Raw genomic sequence first — 25,580 nt, forward strand, 5'->3', positions numbered from 1 at the left:
CGTGATATAGCGTGTAGTTTTAGATTTGGATAGAACCGGCACTCAAAACAATTGGAGTAAGCGTGGAAGTAAATTAAAATTATTTATTAAACAGTAAGCATTAGTTATGCTATATTCTGTGTACATCAGAGTAAAAATTCATAAAAATGACATAAAAAACATAAAAAATATATATACCAAATATATATCTCCAATATAGAGGGGTCTCAAATGCTGGGCACAGCAGACTGCATCCGTGTCCCTCCCAGTTGGGTAAGGCTATTAGATCGCAGGCGTCTATGCCAAAGCAGAATATTTGAGATATACACCGTGGTACATAGCATAAAATACTATATTTGAGGGGATTCAATGGCAGGTATCCCACATAATCCTAATTGCATAAATTGCTCCAACGTGTAGGGTAGGGAATCTAAGATAGTCAGATGTGGTCTATATTTTGGACCATGAATGGATCGTCCAGCACCTGTAACAGTCTCAGATTCAAAGTCACTTGTCCAGCACGTCTGTAATCACAGTGCCTGTGCCGTCTCTCATGCAGAGAATCGGTGTAGTTCCTCTGAACTAAGTGTTACTCACTGTGTCTCCGTATAGGATCACTCGATTGGATCTGCGGCGGAATTTCTATCGTGGCGTCCCACGCTTCAGCTTTTTCTCCGCTGTGTTTGTGTTGGATCCGGTTAGTAGAAGGATCCCGTCTCTACTCTCGCGAGAGACCTGTGTTGGACCTGTGTTAGCTATTTCAGCTGTTACACTTCAGTGAGTCTTACAACACTTGCAGATCTTCTATAGGTGGATATATTCTCTCCGTCCTTTTAGTACATGGCCATGTACTGCTGAGATGATTCTTTCACAGGTAATACGCCCAGACGCGTTTCGAGATACCTTATCTCTTCCTCAGTGGGTATGACCTGTGAACACTGCTCTTGTGTGTTATATACTCTCATCTCAATTAGTTGATTACTTTCACCTGAAAGTAATCAACTAATTGAGATGAGAGTATATAACACACAAGAGCAGTGTTCACAGGTCATACCCACTGAGGAAGAGATAAGGTATCTCGAAACGCGTCTGGGCGTATTACCTGTGAAAGAATCATCTCAGCAGTACATGGCCATGTACTAAAAGGACGGAGAGAATATATCCACCTATAGAAGATCTGCAAGTGTTGTAAGACTCACTGAAGTGTAACAGCTGAAATAGCTAACACAGGTCCAACACAGGTCTCTCGCGAGAGTAGAGACGGGATCCTTCTACTAACCGGATCCAACACAAACACAGCGGAGAAAAAGCTGAAGCGTGGGACGCCACGATAGAAATTCCGCCGCAGATCCAATCGAGTGATCCTATACGGAGACACAGTGAGTAACACTTAGTTCAGAGGAACTACACCGATTCTCTGCATGAGAGACGGCACAGGCACCGTGATTACAGACGTGCTGGACAAGTGACTTTGAATCTGAGACTGTTACAGGTGCTGGACGATCCATTCATGGTCCAAAATATAGACCACATCTGACTATCTTAGATTCCCTACCCTACACGTTGGAGCAATTTATGCAATTAGGATTATGTGGGATACCTGCCATTGAATCCCCTCAAATATAGTATTTTATGCTATGTACCACGGTGTATATCTCAAATATTCTGCTTTGGCATAGACGCCTGCGATCTAATAGCCTTACCCAACTGGGAGGGACACGGATGCAGTCTGCGGTGCCCAGCATTTGAGACCCCTCTATATTGGAGATATATATTTGGTATATATATTTTTTATGTTTTTTATGTCATTTTTATGAATTTTTACTCTGATGTACACAGAATATAGCATAACTAATGCTTACTGTTTAATAAATAATTTTAATTTACTTCCACGCTTACTCCAATTGTTTTGAGTGCCGGTTCTATCCAAATCTATATCTATCTACCAGAACTAAGGGGTGTTTTTTGAACCTGTGCACCTGTCGTGACAAATCAGAGTGAGCCACCTGCTTAGCACTTTCTGTATAGCGTGTAGTTTGTTACCATGGAGACACATAGGCCTGTGTAGGAGCTGTAGACCTAAACCGGCCTGACATCATCGCATTAACCCTCTCAGTGCCCCATTGTGGCCCCGCGTGAAGGCTTTCATTCATGTATCTTAAAACGCTACGCGCAGAAGCCATGACTGGTTCTGAAGGGGTTAATCTGGTGCCAGTTTTGCGCTGCCCTATGGGATGGAGACCCTGACTGTAGCGCTGATAGTCATGAAAACCCATTATGGGGGAAGGGGAGAGTCGGGGGTCTCACTGCTGACAGGATCCCTTTAAGATTGCCCTTGTCCTATTGGGGACTATAGACCTTATAGCGGGCTCCCCTCCCAGCTTTTAGATCGGTGGGGGTCCTTCTTCTGGGACCCCCACTGATCACAAGAACGGGGCCCCTTTTCCCCCCTGCATTGTATGGAGCAGCGGTCGCACATCTGCGTGGCTGCTACATTTATTTTTCTAGGTGGCTGGGGGGGGGGGGGCTGCAGGGGGTACGGGGTCCCAACCTTTCCCATGATCGGTAGGACTCCCACCAATCTAATAGTTATCCCCTATCCTAACAACCAGAATACCCCTTTAACAGAGGGTATCCTGAATGTGGGGGGGTGGGGGATACCCCCTGTCTGAGGTCTGTAGTCCCCCAATAGGACACGGCCAGTCTTAAAGGGATCCTGTCAGTAGTGTGCTGCTCTATGGGGCAGAGACCCCGACTCTAGTGCTTGGATTCATGGGCCCCAGGCTAATAGGTATCCCCTGTCCTCACGGCCGGAATACCCCTTTAAAAGTTTTTTTAAAAAGGGGTTGGACAATGCTAAGAAGAAATACACTGCTCAAAAAAATAAAGGGAACACAAAAATAACACATCCTAGATCTGAATTAATTAAATATTCTTCTGAAATACTTTGTTCTTTACATAGTTGAATGTGCTGACAACAAAATCACACAAAAAAAATAATATGGAAATCAAATTTTTTAACCCTTGGAGGTCTGGATTTGGAGTCACCCTCAAAATTAAAGTGGAAAAACACACTACAAGCTGATCCAACTTTGATGTATTGTCCTTAAAACAAGTCAAAATGAGGCTCAGTTCTGTGTGTGGCCTCCACGTGCCTGTATGACCTCCCTACAATGCCTGTGCATGCTCCTGATGAGGTGGCGGATGGTCTCCTGAGGGATCTCCTCCCAGACCTGGATTAAAGCATCTGCCAACTCCTGGACAGTCTGTGGTGCAACGTGATGTTGGTGGATAGAGCGAGACGTGATGTCCCAGATGTGCTCAATTGGATTCAGGTCTGGGGAACGGGCGGGCCAGTCCATAGCATCAATGCCTTCGTCTTGCAGGAACTGCTGACACACTCCAGCCACATGAGGTCTAGCATTGTCTTGCATTAGGAGGAACCCAGGGCCAACCGCACCAGCATATGGTCTCAGAAGGGGTCTGAGGATCTCATCTCGATACCTAATGGCAGTCAGGCTACCTCTGGCGAGCACATGGAGGGCTGTGCGGCCCTCCAAAGAAATGCCACCCCACACCATTACTGACCCAATGCCAAACCGGTCATGCTGGAGGATGTTGCAGGCAGCAGAACGTTCTCCACGGCGTCTCCAGACTCTGTCACGTCTGTCACATGTGCTCAGTGTGAACCTGCTTTCATCTGTGAAGAGCACAGGGCGCCAGTGGCGAATTTGCCAATCTTGGTGTTTTCTGGCAAATGCCAAACGTCCTGCACGGTGTTGGGCTGTAAGCACAACCCCCACCTGTGGACGTCGGGCCCTCATATCACCCTCATGGAGTCTGTTTATGACCGTTTGAGCAGACACATGCACATTTGTGGCCTGCTGGAGGTCATTTTGCAGGGCTCTGGCAGTGCTCCTCCTGTTCCTCCTTGCAAAAAGGCGGAGGTAGCGGTCCTGCTGCTGGGTTGTTGCCCTCCTACAGCCTCCTCCACGTCTCCTGATGTACTGGCCTGTCTCCTGGTAGCGCCTCCATGCTCTGGACACTACGCTGACAGACACAGCAAACCTTCTTGCCACAGCTCGCATTGATGTGCCATCCTGGATAAGCTGCACTACCTGAGCAACTTGTGTGGGTTGTAGACTCCGTCTCATGCTACCACTAGAGTGAAAGCACCGCCAGCATTCAAAAGTGACCAAAACATCAGCCAGGAAGCATAGGAACTGAGAAGTGGTCTGTGGTCACCACCTGCAGAACCACTCCTTTATTGGGGGGTGTCTTGCTAATTGCCTATAATTTCCACCTGTTGTCTATCCCATTTGCACAACAGCATATGAAATTGATTGTCACTCAGTGTTGCTTCCTAAGTGGACAGTTTGATTTCACAGAAGTGTGATTGACTTGGAGTTACATTGTGTTGTTTAAGCGTTCCCTTTATTTTTTTGAGCAGTGTATTAAAATGCCGTTCCTCGCCTCTGCCGATCCAGCGCTGCTCTCCCCCGTTGAGGTGACTGGCGCTTACTGACCGCTCTGTATTAGTGACTACCTGCATACTCTCACACTTGCGGCAGCTTTTTCCGGCAGGCGCTTACGGCGGGGGAACAGCCTACCGGATCCGTGCTACTGCAAGTCCACCGTGCCGCGGTTCAGCCCCGTTCGCTATAACGGGGGCGGGCTGGAGGTCCGGAAAACGCGGCGAGAGGCGCCTGGAATAAAACGACAGCGCAGTGCGGCGGCACGGACCCGGCAGGCTGTTAACCGCAAGTGTGAGAGCGGCCTAAGCATCTGTTCTGATGACTCCTCCCCCTATTGAGGCTCCTCCCCCTCAGTCAGTGTGGGGCACTTACCCGGTAGCCTTCATATTCTCATGGGTGTCGTCGTCATGTGCAGGAATTTTTGAGAATTTACAGCTTAAGGCCTCATGCACACGACAGTATTTTTTTCACGGTCCGCAAAACGGGGTCCGTTGGTCCGTGATCCGTGACCGTTTTTTCGTCCGTGGGTCTTCCTTCATTTTTGGAGGATCCAAACGGATCCGTCCTGAATTACAATGCAAGTCAATGGGGACGGATCCGTTTGACGTTGACACAATATGGTGCAATTGCAAACGGATCTGTCCCCCATTGACTTTCAATGTAAAGTCAGGAGTTAATATACCATAGGATCGGAGTTTTCTCCAATCCGATGGTATATTTTAACTTGAAGCGTCCCCATCACCATGGGAACGCCTCTATGTTAGAATATACCATCGGATTTGAGTTACATCGAAACTCAGATCCGACAGTATATTCTAACACAGAGGCGTTCCCATGGTGATGGGGACGCTTCTAGTTAGAATATACTACGAACTGTGTATATGACTGCCCCCTGCTGCCTGGCAGCACCCGATCTCTTACAGGGGGCTCTGATCCGCACAATCAACCCCTCAGGTGCTGCACCTGAAGGGGTTAATTGTGCATATCATAGCCCCCTGTAAGAGATCAGGGGCTGCCAGGCAGCAGGGGGCAGACCCCCCTCCCTCCCCAGTTTGAATATCATTGGTGGTCAGTGTGCGGCCTCCCCTCTCCCCCCCCCCCCCCCCCCCGATCATTGGTGGCAGCGGAGAGTTCCGATCGGAGTCCCAGTTTAATCGCTCTGGGGCTCCGATCGGTAACCATGGCAACCAGGACGCTGCTGCAGGCCTGGTTGCCATGGTTACTTAGCAATATTACAATATTAGAAGCATCGTACTTACCTGCTGCGCTGTCTGTGACCGGCCGGGAGCTCCTCCTACTGGCAAGTGACAGATCATTAAGCAATGCGCCGCACAGACCTGTCACTTACCAGTAGGAGGAGCTCCCGGCCGGACACAGACAGCGCATCTCGCAGGTAAAAGTATAATGCTTCTACAAATTGCTAAGTAACCATGGCAACCGGGACTGCAGTAGCATCCTGGCTTCCATGGTTACCGATCGGAGCCTCAGAGCGATTAAACTGGGACTCTGATCGGAACTCTCCGCTGCCACTAATGATCGGGGGAAGGGGGGGGGGGAGAGGGGAGGCCGCACACTGGCCACCAATGAAAATAATACAATAGAGGGGGGGCGGGGGGGCCACACTGGCCACCAATGATATTCAAACTGGGGAGGGAGGGGGGTCTGCCCCCTGCTGCCTGGCAGCCCCTGATCTCTTATAGGGGGCTATGATATGCACAATTAACCCCTTCAGGTGCAGCACCTGAGGGGTTAATTGTGCGGATCACAGCCCCCTGTAAGAGATCGGGTGCTGCCAGGCAGCAGGGGGCAGTCATGTACACAGTTCTCAGTATATTCTAACTAGAAGCGTCCCCATCACTGTGGGAACGCCTCTGTGTTAGAATATACTGTCGGATCTGAGTTTTCACGAAGTGAAAACTCAGCTCTGAAAAAGCTTACATACAGACGGATCTTCGGATCCGTCTGTATGAAAGTAGCCTACGGACACGGATCACGGAGGCGGATGCCAATCCTGCGTGCATCCGTGTTCTTTCACGGACCCATTGACTTGAATGGGTCCGTGAACCGTTGTCCGTCCAAAAAATAGGACAGGTCATATTTTTTTGACGGACAGGAAACACGGATCACGGATGCGGCTGCAAAACGGTGCATTCTCCGATTTTTCCACGGACCCATTGAAAGTCAATGGGTCCGCGAAAAAAAACGGAAAACGGCACAACGGCCACGGATGCACACAACGGTCGTGTGCATGAGGCCTAAAGGGGCTGTCCAGGATTATAACATTGACGTCCTATCCTCAGGATATCGGATGGGCGGAGCTCCGACACCCAACGTCCCCACCGTAACCACAGGGCTCAGTCCGTTGTGTCACTGCAGGGCGAAGCCGGAGGGTGGGCCATCCATATCCAAATCCACGATTACCGCTTTAGGCCACCTGCGGACATTGCGGAATACGCAGCGCGGTACGGTACCAGCTATGCGGATGACATTACACAAGTCTCGCGTGCACTTTGTGGATTGTTTCTGTGCGAAAAATGACCTGCGTTACGGATTTTCCAAATCCGCAGCATGTCAGTAACTGCGGAATTCACCCTTTTTCCAACGAAAGCGAGATCTGCCTCAAAAATCCGCACCAAAAACCGCTCTTAGAAGTTGCGGATATGCTTCAGCAAATAAATGCGCTCAGAAATTCTTACCGATCTTATGTGCGGTCACCCGCGCTCTTGGGCAGGCGGCCAATAAGTGCGCGGCAACATGTGTCGCGGAAAAAGTTGCACGGCAGCATTTCGTATATATTTCAATGGTGTTGCGGTGCAACCTATAGCGACGCAACAGTCGCAAACCAACTTGGATTGTATGCGACTGTCGCGTCGCATTGTGATACCATTGGAATACGGTGCATTAAATGAAATGTAGCCGTACCCTTAGGGCCCGGTCACATGTCGTTTTTAACTAAAAACACTACACAAAATAAGGCCTCATGCACACAAACGTATTTTCTTCCGTGTCCGTTTTTTTTTTAATATAGGCAGTACCATTCACTTTAATGGGTCCGCCAAAAAAATGAAAGTTACTCCACGCGCATTCCGTTTCTGTATGTTCGTATTTTTCTGTTCTGCAAAAAAATAGAACACGTCCTATTATTGTCCGCATTACGGACAAGGATAGGACTGTTCTATGAAGGGCCGGCTGTTCCGTTCCGCAAAATACGGAATACACACGTCATCCGTGTTTTTTGCGGACAGCAAAATACATACGGTCGTATGCATGAAGCCTAAAGGAGTGAAAGTCACAGCGTCGGACATTTGGAGGTGCACGATGTGCTGCCAGGAGGGGATAAGCTGCCCGCACCTAACGTGGTGACCACAAGCCTGTGATGGACTTCTTCTCCGCTGAGAGGCTGCAGTGAGCCTGTGCTGCCACTAGAGGGGGCCGGAGGAGCATACAGCGTGTGGACTGTACAGCTGCAGCTCTCCCCATGGAAGCAATGAATTAAAAGTTTCTATATCCTACAGAGGATGTGTTTTTTTTTTTTTTTGTTTTTTTTTTACTGCTTAAGGACACATTTTATTTATATTATATTATATTATATTATATATATATATATATATATATATATATATATATATATATATATATATTTTATTTTTTTTGTTTTTGCTTTTTTGTTTTTCAGTTCCAAAAGCCAAAATTTTCAATGGTATATTATTCTATTACACCGCCACATTCACTTACATGGATCTGCATAGTGGATGTAAAGGGTTCTGTGAAGAAGGTGCGGCACTGGAGGATGGGTGGGGGTCCCAGAGGTCAGACCCACCCCTGCTATATACCATAGCTTTATGAGCTGGGAGCCCAGAGCGCCTCGATATCTCTGTTAGGGGGGGGCTTCATATTCAAGTGTACGTCGCCCGAGAGCGCCCACATGAGACGTGTCCCAGGCACGCCGGCTGTCTGAGCTGATCCTCCAGAAGATTTATTGTAGCATGAACTGCTGACAACGTTCCTGCCGGTGATGATAGAAAGGTGTCAGGACACAGGGCATTCCAGCATGTCGGCCACATACCGGTCACAACGCCCATGGGGACCCCCTATCCAATACTGAAACCTACATGGGGCACATGAACATCAGAACTGGACCATGGAGCAGTGGAAGAAGGCCGCCTGGTCTGATGATCATCATTCCACGGTGTGGTCGGCCAAGTGCGAGTGTCACTTACCCGGGGAAGAGATGGCACCAGGTGTCCTATAGGAAGAAGGCCGCCTGCTCTGAGGAATCGCGTTACATCATGTGGATGGCTGGGTGCATGTGCGTCACTTACCCGGGGAAGAGATGGCACCAGGTGTCCTATAGGAAGAAGGCCGCCTGCTCTGAGGAATCGCGTTACATCATGTGGATGGCTGGGTGCATGTGGAAGAGATGGCACCAGATACGCTATGGGAAGAAGACAAGCTGACGGAGGCAGTGTGATGTGGGTAATGTTCTGCTGGAAACCTTGGTCCTGGGATCCTGTGGATGTGACACGTACCACCTACCTAACCACTGTACAGACAAATACCCCCCCCCCTTCATGGCAGCTGTGCCCCCTAATGCCATTACCTTCTATAAGCAGGTTGATGCTGCGGTCTCGCTGCAAAAACTGTTGAGGAACAGGACAAAGAGGTCAATCTCTGGTGATTTTTTTTTTTTTATATTTTTTTTAAATCTGATCCTCATCTGTGGGATCCATGGAGGCCGCACCGAGTGACTGATGGGATTTGCAGGCAGAGACCCCAGGACACCTTCTGAAGTCCATGCCTCCGCTGGTCAGAGCTGTTTTGTTGGCACATGGGGGGGGGGGGGGGGGGGGGGTACACAATATTAGGCCGGGGTTTTACGGTTATGGCTGCCCACCGTACCATCTTTATAGCGGGATACGTTCAGCTGAGGATGATGTCTCACGTTATCTCCTGTGAGGCTCCTCACGGAGTCCTGTTTTATTGCTTATCTTCTGGGTCTTGACTATAAAGTGAGAAATGAGCAGGTTGTGAGTAATCTAAGGAACAGAGGAGCGCGGCTGAAGAAAAGCGCAGCGTCTTCCCACGTACTTCGCAGGTTAATGAGGTTAGTTGAGCCCCCAGGTTGTGCGGCTCCGCGCGAATACACAGGGCTACGTAAACGATTTATCTACACCGGTGCACTGCCCCTGTCCGGACACTAGATGGCGCTGGATGATTCCACATTCCTCCATGTCTGTGCTCTTCAACCTGTAGGATAGACTACAACTCCCAGTGTGCTCTGACATCGAGCTGGAGACCACGGCTCTAGGGGTGCAGTGTGATTCATCAACACCCCCATAATGTAAGTCATAAACCAGTCTAGGAGCGTAATCGCCCCTGCTCTCAGGGTGCCGACATGCGTCGTGGCTGTGCTGCGTTTTGGGTACAGCAAAAAAAAAAAAAAAAAAAAGCATTAAAAAAAAATCTGCATACGGTTTTTTGCAACAACATCCTGTACCTGTTTGTGTAACGGCAAAGCACACACTAAACCCGAATGACCTTAATGTAACTGCGTTTTGTAATGTCAGTTTTTCTGTGTGATTTGCTTTTTCCCCCTTCGCTGGAAGAAAATGCAGGTATATTGTGCAAAAACAATTGAGGATTTTTTAATACGTTTTTTTTGCTGTACCCAAATTGCAGTACAGCGACAACGTGTGGCCGCACCCTTAGAGCACTGTATTGGATCCACTTGATTAACTTAAAAGCCACCTGTCACCTAGCTTTGGGTCCACTTTAGGTCAGAAGTATGGCTTCACTGCACAAGCCCTCAATATCGGAAGCATGCGCAGTGAAGCAAAGGTGTACCATCTGCAATGTCCTTGTACCTCCATGCTGCTGGAGAGGAGACCTGTACTGATCCTGAGTTACATCCGGTATTATACTCCAGAGCTGCACTCACTATTCTGCTGGTGCAGTCACTGTGTACATACATTACATTACTTGTCCTGTACTGATCCTGTATTATACTCCAGAGCTGCACTCACTATTCTGCTGGTGCAGTCACTGTGTACATACATTACTTATCCTGTACTGATCCTGAGTTACATCCTGTATTATACTCCAGAGCTGCGCTCACTATTCTGCTGGTGGAGTCACTGGGTACATACATTACATTACTTATCCTGTACTGATCCTAAGTTACATCCTGTATTATACTCCAGAGCTGCACTCACGATTCTGCTTGTGGAGAGTGACCTTATGTATATCTATACAGTCCTCTCTCGGGGGTGTTAGTCACATGACCCTCGCCGTCGCTCCTCTTCCATGGGCTTTCAGCACTATGCAGAACCCCTCTGCCTGCAGATGTAATGAGTCTGAGGTTTCTCGGCGCCTCGTAATTGACATCCATTCCTCGCTCAGCCTTCGCGTCGCACCGCATTGATATCCCGTCGTCTGAAATCCGGTTAGCGCTGAAATAGAAGATGAAATTCCAGTTCAATTTGCCGTCAGTATCATTCAGATGAAGGCGCGCGGCGCTGGTAATTTATTCTGTTACGTCGTCTGGATGTGACTTCTGTAAACTCCCCACAGCTCGGAGCTGCGCAGGAATATTGCAGCGGCTCCTCCAAGAGCTCGGGGCCCATTTAATAACATTTTGCCACTGGTTCAGATCAGCAGCGCGTTTGTGAATGTGTTACCCTTTAAAGGGATAGTCTCAGAAGTGGAATAGTCTGCAGGTGCAGACCTGTCATGGTTGAGGAAGACCTTTGGAAATGTATAGTCTGTATTCATGAATAGAATGCCATAAATACAGTAAAGACTGACACTCGGCCAAGCATTTAAGGGGGATGTTAACTTCAGCAAATGGCATTTATTATGTTAATACAAGGCACTTACTAATGAAGAAAAAGTGAATTTTGTCCAGCTTGTATTTGTGGCAATCCGAAGGCTTTTATTCAATAATCAGTAAAATCCAGGTACAGAAAGCAGAGTCTACATGTTTCGGGCACAATGCAATTTCAGCCCTTACTCATGACAATTTCAAATACACTGTGAGTTGTTCTTATAGAGGAGAGGGGAAGAGCTATTCAGCTGAAGTAATCAGACTGAGAGTCAACCCCTCCCTACTACAGGTGTGCACATAGGTAAAAAGTTACGTTTTCATATAGTTCATTAAAACAATACATTCAAAAAGATATGGACAGATTTCAAGAACTGGTTGAGAGGGATCTAGTCTCACTAAACAATTCTGTAGTTTTACAACATAAGGATTTAAACACTAACAATCTATCCAAAAAAGAATCACTAGCATTGCGTAATCTCAAAAATAGAGATGATATTGTTGTGAAACAGGCTGACAAAGGGGGAGCAGTGGTCATTCTCAATTGTGAACTCTATAGATCCCTCATTAATCAGATGTTACATAATGACAGGATCTATGGCATACTATTAAATGACCCGCTCCCCGCTTTCCAGCAAGAATTAAAAGCCTTGCTGCTACATGGATTCAATTTAGGTGTCCTTAGCCAAAAAGAACATGACTATATTTTTGTTGCATCTCCAGTCATCCCAATCTTACATGCTCTACCAAAAGTGCATAAACTAATTTTTCCCCCTCCCTTGAGACCAATAGTCTCGGGTATAGGGTCGTATTCAGAACGCCTCTGCCAGTGGGTTGACTCACTACTGCAGCCCTTGATTCCTAATATTCCAGGTTTCTTGAGAGACACCAAATCGGTCTTACAAGCAGTACAAGACCTTGAATGGTCCCAAAAATATTCATGGGTAACGGCAGATGTAGTTGCACTTTACCCCAGTATTCCCCATGACCTGGTGAATACCTCTTTAGTGTGGTTTTTGGAAAATTTTGGAAATTTTACTGCGGTGCTATCAGAGTATGTGGTGGCTGTGGTGGACTTCCTCCTGAGACGAAATTATTTCATGTTTGATGGAAAATTTTTCCTGCAGACATCGGGGGTGTCGATGGGGGCCAAGTTCTCTCCCTCCATTGCTAATATTTTTATGGCATGGTGGGAGAGAAGCTTTCTCCTCATCGACACCAACCCTTTTTCGGGTCACATAAGGTGGTATGGCCGTTACATCGACGACCTGATCTTTATTTGGTCGGGTAGTGTGGCGGCCATACCACCATTTACTGACTATCTGAATGCATGTGTGAACGGTATCCAATTTACCGTCCAATACAATACTGATAACATCGAGTTCCTGGATCTCAGACTCAGGGGGGACTCCGCCACAGCCTCCATATACACCAGCACATACAGGAAATTAACAGCAGGCAACACACTATTGCATGCACAGTCATGCCATCCCACACATACAATCAGGAATATACCTAAAGGAGAACTAATCAGGGCCAAAAGAAATTGCAGTGATGAATCAACCTACAAAGCGGAGGCCCAAAATATTATAAAAAGATTGACACATAGAGCATATTCGCAAAAAATGATGGAAAAATGCAATAGAGACGTATTAAACATGAATAGAAATCAATTGTTAACCACAAACGCAAAAACAAAGGGTGATAACACTAGAGGGACACCTAATCATGACAGAAAAAATATTTTCGTTACACAATATAGTAAGGAATATTTTCAAATTTGCAACATCGTGAAAAAGCACTTTCCAGTCCTAGCGTGCGACAAAAAATGGGCAGCAATGGCACAAAAAGGCATTAAATGTGCAGCCAAAAAAGCACCTACTATAGCAAGCTCAGTGAGTCCATCCCTTTTCAAAAATGATAAATCCCGTATAACCCAGAGTACCTGGTTGTCTACAAAAGGGAATTATAAGTGTGGTCACTCCGTTTGCACTTGTTGCAAATACATGAAAATCTGTCAAAGTTTTGAATCTACTGTTAATGGCCAGGTTTTTAAAATAAATTCCTTCCTTAATTGCAATACCACACATGCAATCTACTGTATAACATGCATAAAGTGTAGGTTGCAATATGTAGGATGCACAACCAACGCAATTAAAACACGCATCAGAAAACATATATCAGACATACCGCACCATGCGAACCGCAACATATCTGCGGCAAGTCTTCACTTTGCCATGGTACATGGTGGTGATGTCTCTCATATGTCAGTACAAGGTATTGAAAAAGTTAAAAAACCAATAAGAGGTGGTGACAGAAAACGGAAACTTTTAAACAGAGAATCCTATTGGATCTTCCGTTTGGAAAGCCGCCAGCCTCTTGGTTTAAATAAAAGACTGGACCTTATTTTACAGTATTAACTATAAATTCATTTTCCATTTATTTCTCCTTTCTTTCTCCTTCCCACTTTTTTCCTCTATATCTTTTTGAATGTATTGTTTTAATGAACTATATGAAAACGTAACTTTGGTATGTTTTTACCTATGTGCACACCTGTAGTAGGGAGGGGTTGACTCTCAGTCTGATTACTTCAGCTGAATAGCTCTTCCCCTCTCCTCTATAAGAACAACTCACAGTGTATTTGAAATTGTCATGAGTAAGGGCTGAAATTGCATTGTGCCCGAAACATGTAGACTCTGCTTTCTGTACCTGGATTTTACTGATTATTGAATAAAAGCCTTCGGATTGCCACAAATACAAGCTGGACAAAATTCACTTTTTCTTCATATCTACATATCTCTCCTATTTTCGGGTGAAGGAGTTGGTCCGTGCTATACCGGTGGAATCCTCGACAGGTGAGAGCTGCTCAAACCCCTAACTTTCACAATAAGGCACTTACTAATGTATTGTTGGTATCCATATTGCTTCCTTTGCTGATTCGATTCATTAATTTGTCCATCACATTATACACTGCTCGTTTCCATGGTTACGACCACCCTGCAATCAATCAGTGGTGGTCGTGTTTGCACACTATAGTAAAAAGCGCCAGCCTATTTGGTGGCATCAAATAAGTTTTGGAACCGCGCTGCAGGAAAGTATGTATTCCGGTCCCAAATGGATGATGTACGGGTGTCAGCCCTTCTCCTCGACAACCAGAGGGTACGGTCCTCCCAGACCCCCTCCTCTACAAGATTTAAGGAGATAGGCAAGATAGTGAAGCACCCTTGAGAATGTTATAATAAAAGGTTTTATTCTACTTACAACAGGTCAGTAGACAAAAGGCATAAAATTACAAGATGATCGTCACGTTTCTGCCCGACCCGGGTTTCGCTACCTCGCTTCTTCAAGGGCGATGACTGAGCATGCTCACACACGAGCCCTTTAAATAGCCCAGCTGTCTCATTATTCAAGCGGGCGTGGTTCCAATCCCAAAATAACAGTTTCACAAAATTCCATTCATACGTTCATAAATACAATCACTTTTAAAATGTAAACATAAGATACATAAAATACACATACACATTGGTGTACATAGTCATTGCCAATTTGTAAGTAAACCCTTTCGAGTTACCGCTTATAACCAAAATCAATATATTCATTAGTAAATTCAGCCCCTTTCTCTGTATCCTCTCCCACAAGATCTTCTCATATCCTAACCTATTCCCACTCGTTCTATTATAATGGTCCTATTACTCTATGCACGTTATCCACTCTTGCAGCATTATACAGGTGTCCTCCCCCTATTCCCGGAGCGTCATTCATCTGGTCTCCGCCCCCTTCTGAAGTGTCATTATCTCAGACGTCATCCGATCCTGGCGCGTCATTCAGGTAGTCTCCACCCACTTTCAGTGCGTCATTAGAAAGAACGCTATCCGCTATGGTAGCGTCATTCGTGTGTTCTCGACCCCGCCTCCACCTCTGACAATCCAGTCACGAGGCATCAAGGTCCAATGGAGCAGCCAGATAACTGACGTCACCCAAAGGTCCTTAGGAGGCCCGGTAAAGAACAGAAGAAAGACGCCACCAGTAAGATCGTTTCACAATAAACATGGTTTTAGGTCAAACTCAATGTTGAGCCCTCTGGGTTGTAGGGTTCCTAGCTGGTAAATCCACTCCACCTCTTTTTTATTTATTTGTGCCAGCGAGTCTCCTCCACGCCAGTGGGGCTTAACAATTTCAACTCCTGCAAATTTTAACCCTTGCAGATTTTTTCCGTGCCGTAATTTAAAGTGTGCTGATACACTATGGGTCATTAGGCCCTTTTTGATGTTACGTAAATGTTCTTGTATTCTGACCTTTAGCTTTCTAATTGTCCGTCCCACGTACTGGAGCCCGCAAGGACATTCCAGTACGTAGATTATGCCTTCATTTTCGCATGAGCAGTTATTCTTAATACGAAATTCGACCCCATTACTTTTAGACATAATGTGTTGGATATTTATTTGACGATCTTTGGAATTCCGGTTCTTACAACCTGCACAGAATCCACACCAAGTGAACTTTCCTTCATTTTTCACCTTTACACTAGCTGGCGGTATGGCACTACGCACAAGTTTTTCTCTAATATTAGTTGCTTTCTTAAATATAAAGGAGGGATTCGCAGGTATAATTTTTCCTATTGTTGGATCGTTTTTCAAAACTCCCCAATTCTTTTTGACCATTTTCTTGATATGCACCTAGCCAGAAAATCAATAAATTTGAGGCATTTCTGGATATACACAAATTTATCCGGAAATTGAATATGGCCAAATATTGGGCTAACAACCCCGCACCGCAGAGTGTGAACCCTGAGGTGGGGATTGTTAACTCAAATGAGAATAGGGAGGGTATTCTGCATACCCAAATGAAGGAAAAGTCTAAGTTTTTTCCAAAAAACCCAAACAATGAATGTATAGAGGCATTTAAAACTGGATTGCTAAAGGAGCTGGAAGAGATGAATATGGAGAAGGTGACACATAATCTCACCTACAAAGAGAGAAAAGCTCTCAAAGATCTAGAAAAGAATCCGGATATAATTGTAAAGCCGGCAGATAAAGGGGGAGGGGTGGTCATAATGAGTAAAGAAAAATATGAGGCCAAAATGGCAAGATTAGTGTCGGACACAACCACCTATAAGAAACTGAAAAATAATCCCACCCAAGAATACAAACGGGCCCTCGATAGCATATTAATAGGGGGCTTTACTAAAGGAATATTGAACAAAAAAGAGTTTAATTACCTTACCATCCCTTTTCCCTTGGTGCCGGTCATATACCATCTGCCCAAGGTTCATAAAAATCCAGTAGATCCCCCGGGGAGACCGATAATTTCGGGGCTCAACTCGTTGACGTGCAGAGTCACGGAATATATCGATTTTTATTTACAAGGGTATGTTATGCAGAACCCCTCTCATTTGAAAGATACTGGGTCGGTGCTGGAGCTCATTAAAAATCTAAATCCCCCCACTGTGAATCCGTGGATGGCCACAATAGACGTGGCATCCCTATACACAGTTATCCCCAAAAAATTGGGAATGGAGGCGGTGGAGAAGAGAATCAGAAATGATGCAAAAATGGGGAATCTCCAGGGTAATTTTATTTTAGAATGCCTCAGCTATTGCCTCGATTACAACTATTTTTGGTTCAAAGACTCATATTATGTACAGTGCATCGGCACTGCGATGGGGGCGAAATTCGCCCCCAGTTTTGCAAATATTTTTATGGGGGCTTGGGAGGAGAACTTCATCCTTCCCACACTGGGAGCGGACACCCCAGGGGGCAAGCTGACCTTCTGGAGGAGGTATATTGATGACTGTCTCCTAGTGTGGGAAGGAGGGAGGGAGGGACTCGAGTCATTCATCTCCCAATTGAACCATAATAGTTGGAATCTACGATTTGTGGGGGAAATTAGTGACACCAGCGTCAATTTTCTTGACTTATGCATCCGGATAGAAAATGGGCGCTTTTTGACTAGTTCCTATTTCAAAGAAACCGATGTGAACTCTTACATCGATATGAAAAGCTGCCACTACGGCCCATGGCTCAGGAACATTCCGAAAGGACAGTTCAAGAGGATGTCCTGTAACTGTACAGAACAGAGTGAATATAGATCACAATGTGGGGTGTTAAAAAGCAGATTTGTGGAGAGAGGATACGATGAGGTTGATTTGGATGCATGCATACAGAATGTAGAGATGGAAACAAGGGGAAAAAAGGAGAATATAAAAAGAATAGTGGAAAAAGAAAATAGGGACTATAGATTTTCATTTGTTACTAAATTCTGCTCCATGTCAGGTGATATCAAGAAAATGGTCAAAAAGAATTGGGGAGTTTTGAAAAACGATCCAACAATAGGAAAAATGATACCTGCGAATCCCTCCTTTATATTTAAGAAAGCAACTAATATTAGAGAAAAACTTGTGCGTAGTGCCATACCGCCAGCTAGTGTAAAGGTGAAAAATGAAGGTAAAGTTCACTTGGTGTGGATTCTGTGCAGGTTGTAAGAACCGGAATTCCAAAGATCGTCAAATAAATATCCAACACATTATGTCTAAAAGTAATGGGGTCGAATTTCGTATTAAGAATAACTGCTCATGCGAAAATGAAGGCATAATCTACGTACTGGAATGTCCTTGCGGGCTCCAGTACGTGGGACGGACAATTAGAAAGCTAAAGGTCAGAATACAAGAACATTTACGTAACATCAAAAAGGGCCTAATGACCCATAGTGTATCAGCACACTTTAAATTACGGCACGGAAAAAATCCGCAAGGGTTAAAATTTGCAGGAGTTGAAATTGTTAAGCCCCACTGGCGTGGAGGAGACTCGCTGGCACAAATAAATAAAAAAGAGGTGGAGTGGATTTACCAGCTAGGAACCCTACAACCCAGAGGGCTTAACATTGAGTTTGACCTAAAACCATGTTTATTGTGAAACGATCTTACTGGTGGCGTCTTTCTTCTGTTCTTTACCGGGCCTCCTAAGGACCTTTGGGTGACGTCAGTTATCTGGCTGCTCCATTGGACCTTGATGCCTCGTGACTGGATTGTCAGAGGTGGAGGCGGGGTCGAGAACACACGAATGACGCTACCATAGCGGATAGCGTTCTTTCTAATGACGCACTGAAAGTGGGTGGAGACTACCTGAATGACGCGCCAGGATCGGATGACGTCTGAGATAATGACACTTCAGAAGGGGGCGGAGACCAGATGAATGACGCTCCGGGAATAGGGGGAGGACACCTGTATAATGCTGCAAGAGTGGATAACGTGCATAGAGTAATAGGACCATTATAATAGAACGAGTGGGAATAGGTTAGGATATGAGAAGATCTTGTGGGAGAGGATACAGAGAAAGGGGCTGAATTTACTAATGAATATATTGATTTTGGTTATAAGCGGTAACTCGAAAGGGTTTACTTACAAATTGGCAATGACTATGTACACCAATGTGTATGTGTATTTTATGTATCTTATGTTTACATTTTAAAAGTGATTGTATTTATGAACGTATGAATGGAATTTTGTGAAACTGTTATTTTGGGATCGGAACCACGCCCGCTTGAATAATGAGACAGCTGGGCTATTTAAAGGGCTCGTGTGTGAGCATGCTCAGTCATCGCCCTTGAAGAAGCGAGGCAGCGAAACCCGGGTCGGGCAGAAACGTGACGATCATCTTGTAATTTTATGCCTTTTGTCTACTGACCTGTTGTAAGTAGAATAAAAACTTTAATTATAACATTCTCAAGGGTGCTTCACTATCTTGCCTATCTCCTTAAATCTTGTAGAGGAGGGGGTCTGGGAGGACCGTACCCTCTGGTTGTCGAGGAGAAGGGCTGACACCCGTACATCATCCATTTGGGACCGGAATACATACTTTCCTGCAGCGCGGTTCCAAAACTTATTTGATGTTGACTTTACCTGTGTGAAACCCACCACACTACTCTGGGACCAGCAGCAGCGCCAATAGTGTCCGTGTTGGGACACAGGACTGACCTTCTGTTTTATCTGCTATTTGGTGGCATGTACATGGTGCTTTTTCCTATAGTGTGCAAACACGACCACCACTGATGGATTGCAGGGTGGTCTGTAACCATGGAAACGAGCAGTGTATAATGTGATGAAAAAATGAATCCAGCCAGCAGAGGAAGCAATATGGAGAATCACAATACATTAGTAAGTGGCTTGTATTAACTTTCTCTACATGATAAATGCCATTTGTTGAAGTGAGAGGACCCCTTTAAGGGAAACGAGAAAGAGAGGGGGTTATCCAACCTGCAGATTAGCGCTCATCACTATGGAATATTAAGGGGCATGCTAGACCTGATGATAACGTTATGTCAGTGGACTACCCCTTTAACTTGGCCAACCTGTTTAAAAGGGTCTGACTTTTATTTTTTTATTAATTAATTTATACTGATGACCTATGCTCATGATAGATTATCAGTATCTGATCAGTGGGGGTCCGACACCTGGGACCCCCACTGATCAGCTGTTTGAGGAGACCACAGCCTCCTCGCAGCTTACCAAGCACAGCGCTGTACATTGTTATAGTGGCTTCGTCTGGTATTGCGCTCAGCCTAGTGAATGGGGCTGAGCTGCGCCCAGGCCTCGTGGTTTAGGAGTCCTTTTTCCCAGGGTGCATTGCCTGTACGGCCACCTACCAGCCGGAACTCCGCAAAAAGAAGCAGCCTCTTTGTGACTATAGAAGTGAGATATCCGATCACTGGGGAGCGATTGTGCTCAGAAGTATGGAAGGGAGTTGCCCTTTATGCAGTTTTCTAGTATATTTCTGTAGATCTGGCCAAGACAAATCTCAGCCAGGTCTGCAACAGTACTAAGTACGTCTCGCAGCCGGGGCGCGTCCAGTGGTCACAGCCGAGCGTTTCGCAGCCGGGGCGCGTCCAGTGGTCACAGCCGAGCGTCTCCCAGCCGGAGCGCGTCCAGTGGTCAGAGCCGAGCGTCTCCCACCCGGGGCGCGTCCAGTGGTCAGAGCCGAGCGTCTCCCAGCCGGAGCGCGTCCAGTGGTCAGAGCCGAGCGTCTCCCAGCCGAGGCGCATCGAGTGGTCAGAGCCGAGCGTCTCCCAGCCGGGGCGCGTCGAGTGGTCAGAGCCGAGCGTCTCCCAGCCGGGGCGCGTCGAGTGGTCAGAGCCGAGCGTCTCCCAGCCGGGGCGCGTCGAGTGGTCAGAGCCGAGCGTCTCCCAGCCGGGGCGCGTCCAGTGGTCAGAGCCGAGCGTCTCCCAGCCGGGGCGCGTCCAGTGGTCACAGCCGAGCGTCTCCCAGCCGGAGCGCGTCCAGTGGTCAGAGCCGAGCGTCTCCCACCCGGGGCGCGTCGAGTGGTCAGAGCCGAGCATCTCCCAGCCGGGGCGCGTCGAGTGGTCAGAGCCGAGCGTCTCCCAGCCGGAGCGCGTCCAGTGGTCAGAGCCGAGCGTCTCCCAGCCGAGGCGCGTCGAGTGGTCAGAGCCGAGCGTCTCCCAGCCGGGGCGCGTCGAGTGGTCAGAGCCGAGCGTCTCCCAGCCGGGGCGCGTCGAGTGGTCAGAGCCGAGCGTCTCCCAGCCGGGGCGCGTCCAGTGGTCAGAGCCGAGCGTCTCGCAGCCGTGGCGCGTCCAGTGGTCAGAGCCGAGCGTCTCCCAGCCGGGGCGCGTCCAGTGGTCAGAGCCGAGCGTCTCCCAGCCGGGGCGCGTCCAGTGGTCAGAGCCGAGCGTCTCCCAGCCGGGGAGCGTCCAGTGGTCAGAGCCGAGCGTCTCCCAGCCGGGGCGCGTCCAGTGGTCAGAGCCGAGCGTCTCCCAGCCGGGGCGCGTCCAGTGGTCACAGCCGAGCGTCTCGCAGCCGGGGCGCGTCCAGTGGTCACAGCCGAGCGTCTCGCAGCCGGGGCGCGTCCAGTGGTCACAGCCGAGCGTCTCGCAGCCGTGGCGCGTCCAGTGGTCAGAGCCGAGCGTCTCCCAGCCGGGGCGCGTCCAGTGGTCAGAGCCGAGCGTCTCCCAGCCGGGGCGCGTCCAGTGGTCACAGCCGAGCGTCTCCCAGCCGGGGAGCGTCCAGTGGTCAGAGCCGAGCGTCTCCCAGCCGGGGCGCGTCCAGTGGTCAGAGCCGAGCGTCTCCCAGCCGGGGCGCGTCCAGTGGTCAGAGCCGAGCGTCTCCCAGCCGGGGCGCGTCCAGTGGTCAGAGCCGAGCGTCTCCCAGCCGGGGCGCGTCCAGTGGTCAGAGCCGAGCGTCTCCCAGCCGGGGCGCGTCCAGTGGTCAGAGCCGAGCGTCTCCCAGCCGGGGCGCGTCCAGTGGTCAGAGCCGAGCGTCTCCCAGCCGGGGCGCGTCCAGTGGTCAGAGCCGAGCGTCTCCCAGCCGGGGCGCGTCCAGTGGTCAGAGCCGAGCGTCTCCCAGCCGGGGCGCGTCCAGTGGTCAGAGCCGAGCGTCTCCCAGCCGGGGCGCGTCCAGTGGTCAGAGCCGAGCGTCTCCCAGCCGTGGCGCGTCCAGTGGTCAGAGCCGAGCGTCTCCCAGCCGGGGCGCGTCCAGTGGTCAGAGCCGAGCGTCTCCCAGCCGGGGCGCGTCCAGTGGTCAGAGCCAGGACTTTAACCCTTCTCCTGCTCTACTTATCTGCTGCACAGTATGCCCTCTGCTGGCAGGAAGCTACATACACACCTTCTGCAGTGTGCAGTCTCTGCTCAGCAGTGGTCAGTGACCGTCTCTTCTGGCGCTTGCGCTGTACACCGCAGGCTCGATGGTAAACTTGCATCATGATGTCGCCCTTGTCACATGTCTGGAAGGCTGAATTTTCCCTTTTGTAAGCAGTAAATTATTTCCCCGCTGAGGAGAGCCTGATTTCTTATTCTGCCGCTGCCTGCGTCACGGGGGTTGTCGGCTGCTCTGTATGCACGCGAGGCGCTGTGTACACAGAACGGGGAGCGCTTGTTTTTGTCTGAAGGTGAGAGGAGGTGTAATGTTCTTGTATCCGACGTCCCCGGACGCCGCGGCTCTTTGAATAACAAGAGGCAGAAATAGAGCAAATAACCGAGAGCTGCCGCCCATCACAGCTCGGGCATCGTGCCAGGAATGTAGAATGTGACCCATTCTCAGACGCGGATCCTTCATATCTGAGGATTAGTTCCTTTATTCTGTCGCCTCCAAAATCACACAGTAAGCATCCCACCATAAGGGGTAGGTGTCCCCCCGAAACATGACCATGGTCCCCTAAACCTGAAAAATGCTGCTTTTTATTTTGATGCAAATTAGTTTTTTGGTGCACTGTGGGCGGATCCACTGCGTTTGGTGCACTGTGGGCGGATCCACTGCGTTTGGTGCGCTTGGCTTCCCCTGTGTCGGCTCTACCGGCTGTGAAGTCTCGGGGTCTGTCAGTCAAACAAGGGGGGGGGGGGGGGACTCTGAGCAGCATTATTACAGGGTCGTGGTGCACCCAACGGAGTAGCCCCGCCCACAGTGCACCGAAAACCTTTTAAAAGAAGCAGGATTAGGATTGGAGGACTGGATTTTCACAAGAACGCTATGACTTTTTCTCTTGGCATCTTCCGTATATGGCGGTATGCTTACTTAGAAACCAGTTCTGTAGGCGACGGTCTCCCTTTAAGAGTTAAAGGTGTATTCCGTCAATAACAAGTTTACCCCTGTCCAAAAATAACTGCTAGGTTAGTAGGGGGTCAGACTTCTGTGACCCCCAGTGATCACAAGAATTGGCGCCTGAGCCCCTCATTTCAGTGGAGCGGCGGTCGGACACCTGTCTAGCCGAGTTATTGGGCGGAGGGAGCGGTGCTGGGTCCTCATCTGAAGCATGGCATTTGCCGTGGGAGGTGAAATTTCCACCGTAGTCAGCCATTTTGGAGTCTGTGGAAAGGCACCTGTGGTCACCCGGTCACCCTGTCTGTCTGTGCGTGTGGCTTCTATGTATGTAGTCGTAGAATTGAACTGCTGCCTGGATCGGAGCGCAGTGGGAAGGTGCTGTTGTGTCGTCTGATTGTAATCACATTGTAACTTACCGCCACGTGTGTGATCTCTGATCTGCGGATTATTTTTCAGTCTGCAGGTGCTAACCATCCCCCTGCCGTCTATGGAGAGGTCCAGCTGCCGGCCAAATGCATTCTGTAGAGAACAACTGCAACCATGACGTCTCCAGGCCGAGCGAAGGTACGGTGCTCAGAGGAGCCGGGAAACGAGCAGCGCTAACTAACAGGTTCTGCCTCCTGCAGGGGTCTCGTCATGTTTCACGGCTCGAATAGGTCCGAGTGCGGTGTATTCCTAACATCAAAACGACGGGAACCCAGATGAGCCCCATTATAGATCCGTCACAGCAGCACTGCGGCTTCCATTGTGGGCAGACACCCTGACACAGATTCTTAAATACATTTTAAAGGGATTGTCCCATCTGGACATTTTAAGGCATATCCACAGGATAGGTGCGGCTGGGCCGTATCCTCAGAAGTCCCATACCTGTGGATGGTGAGAGCTGTGCTTGTGTGGCCTGCTCGTCAGCCGTGGCAGTGTGCAATGGGGTCCCGTTTAATGTCCCACCTCTGGATCCTCCAGATGGGACAACCGCACTGCGGGGTAAATGCGCATCACTGGCCATGGAGATGTGAAAGGGCTCTTCAGGATGAATCGTTGTGTTATGGACGTGCACCCTTAGGCCCCTTGCAGACGAGCGTTCCTCCCGCAGCCAGTCCGCATCGCAGCTCCCGGCCTGACCTCCCATCGCTGCCGGGAGTCACATAGCATTATATTGATTTATGATGCAATGTAACCCTTACAGTTCTGGAATGTATTAGATAATACTGGCAGCATTATGCCAGCGTTATCCAATACATTCCAGAACTGTAAGGATTAGGGTACTTTCACACTAGCGTTTTTGTTTTCCGGCACTGAGTTCCGTCCTAGGGGCTCAATACCGGAAAATAACTGATCAGTTTTATCCTAATGCATTCTGAATGGAGAGCAATCCGTTCAGGATGCATCAGTTCAGTCCGTCTTACGTTTTTTGAACGGAGAAAATACCGTAAGCGTGCTGCATTTTTCTCTCCGGCATGAATTTACATTGAGGTGTATTAGTGCCGGAATCGGCATTAAGTGTTCCGGCAAAACGGACCCAGCTTTCCGGTCTGCGCATGAGCATACCTTTTTAAATATGCAAAAATAAATAAATACCGGATCCGTTTTTCCAGATGACATCAGAGAGACGGATCCGGTATTTCAATGCATTTGTCAGACGGATCCGCATCCGGGTCCGTCTGACAAATGCCATCAGTTAGTGCCCGGATTGCCGGATTCGGCAGCCAGTTCCAGCGACGGAACTGCCTGCCGGAATCATCTGCCGCAAGTGTGAAAGTACCCTTACATAGCATCATAAATCAGTATAATGCTATGTGACTCCCGGCAGCGCTGGGAGGTCAGGAGCTGCGATGCGGACTCGTTGCGGGAGGAACGCTCGTCAGCAAAATACCGCTCCTCACAGAGGGCTGTGAGGAGGGCTTGGGTGGCCCTCCTAGGCATCGGCCCACTGGGAAATTTCCCTGTAGGGTCTACGGCCAATCAGCCCCTGGCTCCTTTTAAAGGGGTTATCCTATGATTAATGACATATATATATATAGTACATGACAACCTCCTTCTAAAAAATAGATGGAACCAGCCCTGTACCTCACATGGATCCAGAGAGCCCCTATTGTTAGCTCCAGTTCAGGGGTGGACTGGGAACTTATAGTGGTCCTATGTGCTAGGCGGGTCCTAATTGACAGACGTCAGGGCCAGCAGAACCGACCACCCTGCCACAGTATTTGTCTGTATCACCATCTGGAGGATGACCATACATATGAGTGCAGGAGGGCACTAGGTGCAGGGGTTCCTGACACTCATAGCATTAATTAATACTGAGGGCACGATCTGCCAGGACATATCCCTGTAGAGACTATGGTTAGTCCACTGCTGCTACAGTTACTCTGCTAGGCTTATTTCAATCGAGCAGCTCAGGAGGCGTGTCTTTCCACAGGAGGCGTGTCCTTTCTGCTGCATCTCTCTCTATCACAGCTCAGGGGGGGTGTCCTTTCTGCTGCGTCTTCGTGTAACTGTCACAGATTCTAACAGAAAACTTGGCCGATGGCAGTTAAAGGATGGAACTGAGCACGTGCGACCCCCCTCATCAAGATGAGAGAAATAAGGAGAAGCAGGTGGCGCTATACAGATACATTTTCTTTCAGAACTCTTTGGCACGGTAGAATGTTTTTGCTGGGACAGCCCCTTTAAGCGCCCTTGGCCTGGGATGTACATTTACTACAGTGTGTCCAATTGGCTCAAATATTATGACCTCTGACAAGCTGACTTGTAATATCGCGCGCTA

General features: G+C 48.3%; 1 protein-coding gene across 1 annotated transcript in view; it reads left to right on the forward strand.

Moving 5' to 3' along the window:
- The window catches only part of ZFAT (zinc finger and AT-hook domain containing), a 182,627-nt gene that overhangs the window by 511 nt on the left and 156,536 nt on the right, over window positions 1-25,580 (forward strand). The window contains exon 2 of the mRNA XM_040431869.1: window positions 23,273-23,380. Within this exon, the coding sequence (XP_040287803.1) occupies window positions 23,329-23,380 (52 nt within the window). The 5' untranslated portion in view covers window positions 23,273-23,328. The remainder of the gene's footprint in view (window positions 1-23,272; window positions 23,381-25,580) is intronic.

Source organism: Bufo bufo, chromosome 5 (genome assembly GCF_905171765.1).
Source record: "Bufo bufo chromosome 5, aBufBuf1.1, whole genome shotgun sequence".
Lineage (NCBI taxonomy): Eukaryota > Metazoa > Chordata > Amphibia > Anura > Bufonidae > Bufo > Bufo bufo.